The sequence below is a fragment of the Rhinichthys klamathensis genome, unplaced genomic scaffold (assembly GCF_029890125.1).
Source record: "Rhinichthys klamathensis goyatoka isolate OS25496 unplaced genomic scaffold, OSU_Roscu_1.1 h1tg000113l_1, whole genome shotgun sequence".
In the NCBI taxonomy this organism is placed as follows: Eukaryota; Metazoa; Chordata; class Actinopteri; order Cypriniformes; family Leuciscidae; genus Rhinichthys; species Rhinichthys klamathensis.
Window position 1 is genome coordinate 475001 of NW_026606650.1, and position 10000 is coordinate 485000.

Below are 10000 nucleotides of genomic sequence, written 5' to 3' on the forward strand. Positions count from 1 at the left end.
TGAGAGACGGATGTGCGTCACATTACAGTGCTAACAATCATTTAGTAGCCGATCCTTGCCTTGTTTTTGAATAAAGAATTCAAAATAGTTTAAAATACGTTTCAGAGTAAGTTTTTCTAAATCTTTTCCAGATTTCAGTGCTTTTAATTGCTTTATATTTTTAATGGAAACAGATATGCGTTATTGTGCATTATTGATCATTATTAGCGTGTAAATATTTCCTCAACAGCAGCGCATACACTACTAATATTTCTATTTATTAGAATATAATTGTTTTTTATTTCTCTGTAATGATTTCATGTCATTTAAGTGCCATTAATCTAAATGTGTATATCAGATGTAAAACAGAGTTTAAATCATTCTTTTATTTATCTGAACTGTTACTGTGAACACATGTATAGTATTTATGATCAGGACTCTTTGAATATTACAGTGGTTTCCCTCCGTCAGTGCCTCAGATCTCCACCGGTGTCGCCAAACTCCTCCGTCTCCGGGCGCAAACATTCCCGTCACGTGTGTTTATAACTCATAACTGGTGCGTGGGAAGTGGCGTACGGCGCGTTCAGGGCCTGTTCTGTGCGACGCTACAGTTATAAATGTGGGCCGGATGTGGGCCGACACTATGTTGCTGTGTGGGAAGCCATTAGTCTGGTTATTGATTGATTGATTGATTGATTGATTGATTGATTGATCTGCTGGCAGTACTTCGAGCACGTGGAGGAGGCCGAATGGGCCGTCCAGGCTCTGAAGGCGACAGGGAAGCCTGTAGCGGCCACGATGTGTATAGGACCTGAAGGAGACATGCACGGCGTGAGCCCGGGAGAGTGTGCCGTCAGACTGGTCAGAGCAGGTGCGTCTCACAGACACACACGTGTCTTAATGAAGCGCTGTGGCCTGATGTCCTGTGTGTGTTTCAGGCGCTGATATCGTGGGTGTGAACTGCCACTTTGACCCCATGACCTGTGTGAAGACCGTGGCCCTGATGAAGGCGGCCGTGGAGAAAGCCGGACTGAAGGCGCATTATATGGCGCAGCCGCTGGCGTACCACACACCCGACTGCAGCTGCCAGGGCTTCATCGACCTGCCCGAGTTCCCCTTCGGTACACACACACGCACACACACACACACACACACACACACACACACACACACACACACACACACACACACACCCGACTGCAGCTGCCAGGGCTTCATCGACCTGCCCGAGTTCCCCTTCGGTACACACACACACACACACACACACACACCCGACTGCAGCTGCCAGGGCTTCATCGACCTGCCCGAGTTCCCCTTCGGTACACACACACACACACACCCCTGCCGTAATCACTGCCGTAGATCACTCTAAAAAACACTACCTTAAAAATAACACAATTTGGGTTGTTTTCGACCCAAGGGCTGGGTAAATATAGGACAGAACACATGTTGGCTTAATTTAACCCAGCAAATTGGGTTGTTTATTTAACCCAGCATACTGGGTTGATTAATGTTTACTATAGTACTAGCTTTTTTATTTTACTTCATACATGAATTTTTGGGTTGTTACGTCTGACCCAGGATCTGGCTAACACAAAAACTACCCAAACACTGGGTTGTTACGTCTGACCCAGGATCTGGCTAACACAAAAACTACCCAAACACTGGGCTGTTACGTCTGACCCAGGATCTGGCTAACACAAAAACTACCCAAACACTGGGTTGTTACATCTGACCCAGAATCTGGCTAACACAAAAACTACCCAAACTCTGGGTTGTAACGTCTGACCCAGGATCTGGCTAACACAAAGACTACCCAAGCACTGGGTTGTTACGTCTGACCCAGAATCTGGCTAACACAAAAACTACCCAAACACTGGGTTGTAACGTCTGACCCAGGATCTGGCTAACACAAAAACTACCCAAACACTGGGTTGTTACGTCTGACCCAGGAGCTGGCTAACACAAAAACTACCCAAACACTGGGTTGTAACGTCTGACCCAGGATCTGGCTAACACAAAAACTACCCAAACACTGGGTCGTTACGTCTGACCCAGGATCTGGCTAACACAAAAACTACCCAAACACTGGGTTGTTACGTCTGACCCAGGATCTGGCTAACACAAAAACTACCCAAACACTGGGTCGTTACGTCTGACCCAGGATCTGGCTAACACAAAAACTACCCAAACACTGGGTTGTAACGTCTGACCCAGGATCTGGCTAACACAAAAACTACCCAAACACTGGGTTGTAACGTCTGACCCAGGATCTGGCTAACACAAAAACTACCCAAACACTGGGTCGTTACGTCTGACCCAGGATCTGGCTAACACAAAAACTACCCAAACACTGGGTTGTTACGTCTGACCCAGGATCTGGCTAACACAAAAACTACCCAAACACTGGGTTGTAACGTCTGACCCAGGATCTGGCTAACACAAAAACTACCCAAACACTGGGTTGTAACGTCTGACCCAGGATCTGGCTAACACAAAAACTACCCAAACACTGGGTCGTTACGTCTGACCCAGGATCTGGCTAACACAAAAACTACCCAAACACTGGGTTGTTAAGTCTAACCCAGGAAACTACCCAAACACTGGGTTGTTACGTCTGACCCAGGATCTGGCTAACACAAAAACTACCCAAACATTGGGTTGTTACGTCTGACCCAGGATCTGGCTAACACAAAAACTACCCAAACACTGGGTTGTTACGTCTGACCCAGGATCTGGGTAACACAAACAAAAAAAATAACCCCAAAAATGTAACCAAAAGACTCAACCCAGGATTTGGGTAGAAAAAATAACCCAAGATGTTTTATAGTGTGATAAGATGAACCCCAGCTCATCGGTGTGTGTGTGTGTGTGTGTCTCAGCCCTGGAGCCGCGGATCCTGACGCGCTGGGAGATGCAGCAGTACGCCAGGGAGGCCTATAAGGCCGGCATCCGCTTCATCGGCGGCTGCTGCGGGTTCGAGCCGTATCACATCCGCGCCGTAGCCGAGGAGCTCGCGGTCGAGAGAGGAATCCTGCCCGAGGCCTCGGAGAAACACGGCATGTGGGGCGCCGGCCTGGAGATGCACACCAAACCCTGGGTCAGGGCCAGGTGAGAGAGTGTGTGTGTGTGTGTGTGTGAGATTATTGTTTCTGTTTGTGTTGGATTGGAATGCGATATGCAACTGCAATCGCTCATTTCCTGGACTGGGCAAATGTCTATTGTTCATTTATTATGAACTGATTGTTTGTTCTTTACTGTTATTGAGAAGCGTCCATGAGCTTGGGAAAGGCGCTATATAAATTAAAGGTGCAGTGTGTAAGTTTAGCAGCATCTAGTGGTGAGGTTGTGAATTACACCCAACAGAAGTTACGGTGTCCGACAGGAAGTGATGTCGTCGTCTGAGACAGTAACAGTCATAGATATCCATAATAAAGGCTAGACGTCTTACGGCGGAGTCTCTATCGTCATCACCGGCGGCCATCTTGTCACAGGCAAGCGTTCTGGCGGGCTCTGTGGTGCCTGATGTAAGATGAGTGATCAGCACCAACACAAATACTCTTATCTCGCTGAAATCTTGACGGATTTACAAACGGTTTGGTTTCTTACAAACATTATAATTCTGGATGATTATTTATTTATACACTTATTATTCATAACTATGCAGTGTCATAACTACATCTCTGACGTTTATAACGAACCAAACCGTTTGGAAATCGGTAGAAAATTGAGCAAGTTATGGTTATTTAAAAAGTACATGCACCATTAAAACACAATGTTACGAGTGAGCGAGCTGCCTGTGGCAAGATGGCCGCCAGTGCGGACGTCGACCTCCATTGGCCAGCAGCGCGGACGAGACATTTAGCCTTTATTATGGATATCTATGGTAACAGTAGCCAGTTAAACAATGAGGTTTCTTTACACAGATCTATTAGGAAATTATATTTACTTGATTATTCAGTAAAACGGTGTTATTGTGAATATTATTGTGACTTGTTCATCATTGTGTCAGTGTTTTACTCGCTGACTTTAGCAGCTTCTTTACACGCAGAACAACACAGTGGCGAAACGCGTGTGTCCACTCGAGAGAAACGCCTCATTCTAAGCTAATAAACACATAACGCTTCATTATGTAAGGTCTTTATACACCACTGAACAAATAGGTGTGTGTATGATATTGCATTTCTGTCAACAGATCCTCCTAAGTATTACACACTGCACTTTTAAACATATTATTACGGTGATGCCGCTGTGCTCCGCAGGGCCCGCCGTGATTACTGGGAGAAGCTGAAGCCCGCGTCGGGACGCCCGCTGTGCCCGTCCATGTCCTCGCCCGACGGCTGGGGGGTCACCAAAGGTCACGCCGAGCTCATGCAGCAGAGGGAGGCCACGACCCCTGACCAGCTGCGCCCGCTCTTCCAGAAAGCCGACGCCAAATACTGACGGGCTCAGGGGTCAAAGGTTGAGCCGAGAGAAGCCGGTGTCGTTTACCAACCCAACGCCACATGTGACCCTGGACCACACAACCCGTCACAAGGGTCAACTTCTTAAAATTGATCACATGAAAGCTGAATAAATAAGTTTCCTCTGATGTGTGGTTTGTTAGGATATGACAATATTTGATCTGGAAATCTGAAAAAAATCTAAACATTGAGAAAATCGCCTTTAAAGTTGTGCATTTATGTGTGTGATTGTGATGCATTCACTCACTATTCTAAATGTTTTATATATTTACGATTGGAAATTTACAAAATATCTTTATGGAACATGATCTTAATATCCTAATGATTTTTGGCATAAAAGAAAAATGGATAATTTTGTCCCATACGATGTACAGTTGGCACAGAGACACCCGTGCGACTCGAGACTGGGCTGTGATCAGGGTCACGTGTCATGAGTGGGATTGTTTACTTCAGCAGGACCAGACGTTCTGTAGAAACCAAATAAATGTGTGTAAAAGTTGGATGTAGCGTTTGGAGGTGTAATCTCTACTGTCCAGTCTTCAGATGTGCAGAACACTCCAGTCTGACACAGCCTTTCCGATGCTCAATAAACATCACCATGATCTCAACACTCGCTGTCTCACTGCTTTATTAAGTGCTTCTCCTGTGGGGAAAGGCCAGCTTTTAATGTTGTCTATGTGGTGTTTTTAATAAGACACACCATGTGTAAGTTCATAAGTCGACAGCATTGCTGAGTATTTTCTGCTTAAAACTGCAGTGAACCAAAGACAGTCTCAAACACACTGAAATGGCTGGTGTTTCTGACGTCACACACGACCTTGTAAGCAATCAGATCAACGTGTGATCGTCAACCAGTGGATCTCTGAGCTGAGGGAGTGAGTGGAGGCGGGGCTCATTTGCATATTCATAGAGCCGCGAACACTAAATGAGGCGAGGGTGTCGAGTTACATTCAAGATGTTTTAAGCCATGAAGAAAAAAAACTTTTGAATATGTCATTGTGGTGATCAAAGATGAGTTTTAAGAGATAGAATGATTGACTACAGGCGGACTTTAAATATATAAAAGAACTGGAGATTTAATGATTAAACACAATGTGCTTTTCTTACTTGGATAAGAGAGTTTTGTGCACTTACAGTATCATTAATGTGAAAGTGCAGCTCGTGAATCACTTTAACTTTGAACCGTCTGAATATGAACATCCACTAGTAAATGTTTTTCAATCTAATTAATATTTATGGATTTAATAATGCAGCACAAAACCAAAAATTATTAGAAAATATTTCTAATATGATCTCCGAAACTAAAGTGCTAATGCTAATGCTAACTTAATGCTATGTGGATTTTTTGATAACAGAAAATAATTTGAGTGATGTTTGGCGATATTTAAATCCTGAGGTTGAATGCTTTTCATGGTTTAAACCAAATGGGGAGAGCAAATCTAGAATTGATTATTGGATGGTCAGCGACAACATTGTAAAATATGCTGTAAAATCTACCATTTCTAAAGCTCCGCTAACGGGTCACTGTTTCATAGATCTCGTTTTAGAGCCCACAACTAAGCCATTTAGAAACAAAGGTTATTGGAAGTTCAATGCCTTCCTCTTACAAAATGAAGAGATATAGAGATAAATGATTCTTTTGATTCTAATATAAGTAAATGGGAATTTCTAAAAATGTGAGATTTTTCCATTGGTTTCTCTAAGAAACTAATAAAAGAAAAAAGAGAATATGAAAGGAATTTAATTTGTGAAATAAGTCAGTGTTGTAACAAACCTGTTTTAAATGATTATGAAAATGATAAAGTAAATGAGATCATTTGTATGTTGAGAGGGCACAGGTGCTTATATAAGATCGAGAGGAGGGTGAAAGAGCTCTTCATACTTCAGTCATCTAGAAAACAATAGACAGAACTCTGTCAGTAGTGTAATGATCCCAGGAGAGGAATGCTAAGACTCTAAAATAATTGAAAAAGAAGTGTTTCAGTTCTATTCTACATTCCTCAGATTTCTCCTCCTATGAGTCAGATCTTTTTTTGCTCAAATTCAGAACAATATTCCACATATTGAGGACTCTTTCAAAGTTTTATGTAATTCGGATTTTAAAATGGAAGAATTGGATTCAGTTGTTGAGAAGATGGGGGGGGGGGGGAGAGATTTGAGAAATCTATTATTCTGTGCCCTAAAAGAAGCTATTGAAAAAAAGAGTTGATTGAAAGAATAAAGCTAGGTTTGATTACATTGATTCCAAAACATCTGGTAAAGATAAAAGAGTCTTAGACAATCTGAGGCCTATCACTTTGCTTAACATTGATTATAAAATCTTTTCTGGGGCTATCGCTGCTAGGCTGAAAAAGGGTATTTCTACTATAATCAGTGAGACACAATCAGAAGGTCAATTCATAATAATAATATTAGATTGGTTCTAGATTTACTCGATTATAGTGAAGTGGTTCAAGAGAGTGGGTTTCTTATTTTTTTAAAAGATTTTAACAAAGCTTTTGATGCTGTTGAGCATTCTTTCATTTTGAAAACCTTAGATAATTTAGGTTTTGGGGTCAAATGTATATTTATGCTCTAGGGCATGGCTCCTGCTCGAGATGTCCAATTAAAAGAGGGATTCGTCAGGGATGTGGTAGCTCTCCATTATTATTTATAATGGTTGCAGAGTTATTATCGATATTGATTCTCATATAGTCTGGATAACAAAGATTGTGATTTTGTTATTAATTTCTTGTTATGTTTTGGAAAGTTTTTCATACACAAATGCAGATGGTTTAAATCTAAACCCAACTTTAATCACTGGATGAATGAGGTTAAACTCTTGTGCAAATCTTTAAAAGTAGTTAAAAATCAGAAAGCCCTTAAATTGATTTCTCTTTTGGATACGTTTAAATTAATTTAAAAGTCCATTTTTATTTATTTTTGTATTGCTTTTTATTTAATTCTTTGTTTGTTCTAGTCTGTTTTCTGTTTTTGTACTAGCTATGTTCAACATAAGGCTGAACAATTGAGGTTATTTTCAGAGATTTGTTAATGTACCTTGTTTGTTTGTGTTGTTGAATAAAACAAAAACAAAAAAACATAATTCATAATTCCCCAGCGCTTGAGTGGCGCCACCTGGCGGACAGAAACTCTCACTGCTGTCATAAACACCAGTGGAGAAACACCAGAAACACGGAGGAAACTACGGAAGCCCGTTTCCGTTACTCGAGAAACAATAACCCTTCGGAAAATCATAAATATGAGATAAAAAGGCGAAGTTATGAAACTCTACATCGAAATTATGGCATGAAAAGTTGAAATTATGACAAAAAAGAGTAGACATAGAGATAGTATTATGTCATAATGTCGACTTTTTGTTAACATTTTGACTTTTAATCTCACTTACGACTTGGCATGCCATCGACTTTTAATCTCATAATGACTTTTAATGTCATAATTTCTACTTTGTAATGTCATGAATTAAGATTTACCAATAAAACATGATTTGTTTTTCTTGTGTAGCAAAATTGGGCTTCCGTAATAATAATCACACGTTACATGATTAATTATTCATATGTGTAACTGGTCACAGGACACAACTTGCACATGTCATAAATGATTGATCAATAGAGAGAGAGAAAGAGAGAGAGAGAGAGAGAGAGAGAGAGAGAGAGAGAGAGAGAGAGAGAGAGAGAGAGAGAGAGAGAGAGAGAGAGAGAGAGAGAGAGACACACACACACACACACACACAAACTGAATTCTAAATAGTTTATAATATTAAAAATAATGTTGATTGATTGTTCTACTTATTATCTTGTTTTATTGTATGTACATGTACATGTATGTTGATTCTCTGTAAACATTAGAAATGCTTTGCCAACATTGTAACGATCGCCATGCCAGTAAAGCACATTTTAAATGGAATCGAGGGATAAATAAAGCAGTTTCATCGCACTTGTCTTCACATTAGAGTGCGAACTCTACAGTCTTATGTTTTAATCCAGACAACAAAGAAACTACAGCATGACGGACAAAAACATTTGAGCCACGACGACCAGCGTGCGTCTCCTGCGCGTCAGATTGCGTCATCACGCCGCGTGCGTGTCCCACGTGCAGATGTTTACGTCCTCCTCTCGGTGACGTCAGAGCCCAGTCGTCGTCGGATGAGAAACATTCGCGATGTTAAAGATGCGGATTAGCGCACAAAAGGCCTCGCTAACGGCAGGTGACGCGACGCGCGCAGGTGTGCCGCGCGAACGACGCGCGCGTTAACGAACGACAAAAACCGAGGGGAAATTTATACTATTAGCGGATGGTTTGAGTGTGTTTCTCCGCGTCCGTTACTCCGGCCTTTCTTCTCCTCAGTCTCACTCAGTTCCGCTCGGTTCGGGCTTTTCTTTGTTTACTCTGATGTCATTCGCGATGGAGGACGCGCTGGAGTCCGGATGGGTGTCGGTCAAACCCAATGTTTTCGAGGAGAAGGAGAAGCACAAGTTCGTGTTCATCGTCGCCTGGAACGAGATCGAAGGAAAGTTCGCGGTCACGTGCCACGACAGAACCGTGCAGAAGCGGAGCGCGCTTCTCGAGGACGCGGAGCGCGCCCGCGGGCCGGTGGACACGGACCTTGACGCGGAGCTCGACGCGCGCGAGGACTTCAGCTGGGCCGGGCTCTTCTCGTTCCAGGACATGCGTTCCGTTCACCTGCAGCTGTGTTCCGTGAACTCGGACCTGGACCCGTGCCTGCCCGCGTTCCCGGAGGAGCGCTCCGTGTGGACTCACCTGTTCGGCGCGCCGGAGATGCGCGCACGCGACACGGACGCGCTCTGCTTCCAGCTGCAGGTGTATCTGGGTCACGCGCTCGACACCTGCGGGTGGAAGATCCTGTCTCAGGTTCTGTTCCCGGACAGTGATGATTCCGAGGAGTATTACGAGAGTCTGAGCGAGCTGAGGCACAAGGGCTACGAGGACGCGCTTCAGAGAGCCAAGAAACACCTGCAGCAGGTGAGACGCGCGCACGCGGATCTGGTGCACTGTATGATCATACACTAACATATGTGACCCCGCTGGACCACAAAATCAGTCACATGGCTCAATTTTGGGGAAATTGAGAATTATACATCATCTAACAGCTGAATAAATAATCATTCCTCTGATGTGTGGTTTAAGATATGACAATTTTTGGCCGAGATCTGGAAAATCTGAGGGTGCAAAAAAATCTAAACATTGAGAAAATCTTCAAAGTTGTGCATTTATGGTCGCTATTGTGATGCATTCACTCACAATAATAAATGTTTGATATATTTACGGTATGAAACTTACAAAATATCTTTATGGAACATGATCTTTACTTAATATCCTAATGATTTTTGGCATAAAAGAAAAATGGATAATTTTGACCCATACGATGTACAGTTGGCACAGAATACACCCGTGCGACTCGAGACTGGTCTGTGATCAGGGTCACATGATCAGGCGAAACTCGAAAAATTAGAATATTGTGCAAAAGTTAATTTATTTCAGTAATTCAACTTAAAAGGTGAAACTAATATATTATATAGACTCATTACATGCAAAGT

General features: G+C 42.7%; 2 protein-coding genes across 2 annotated transcripts in view; both read left to right on the top strand.

Annotated features, from left to right (window-relative positions):
• bhmt (betaine-homocysteine methyltransferase) overlaps window positions 1-4451 on the top strand; it is an 8066-nt gene extending 3615 nt beyond the window's left edge. Inside the window, exons 5-8 of the mRNA XM_056254656.1 lie at window positions 703-850; window positions 918-1100; window positions 2862-3090; window positions 4242-4451. Coding sequence (XP_056110631.1) covers window positions 703-850; window positions 918-1100; window positions 2862-3090; window positions 4242-4422 — 741 coding nt within the window. The 3' untranslated portion in view covers window positions 4423-4451. The remainder of the gene's footprint in view (window positions 1-702; window positions 851-917; window positions 1101-2861; window positions 3091-4241) is intronic.
• Window positions 4452-8505: 4054 nt separating this feature from the next.
• Window positions 8506-10000, top strand: part of jmy (junction mediating and regulatory protein, p53 cofactor) — a 31020-nt gene continuing 29525 nt past the window's right edge. The window contains exon 1 of the mRNA XM_056254655.1: window positions 8506-9425. Within this exon, the coding sequence (XP_056110630.1) occupies window positions 8835-9425 (591 nt within the window). The 5' untranslated portion in view covers window positions 8506-8834. The remainder of the gene's footprint in view (window positions 9426-10000) is intronic.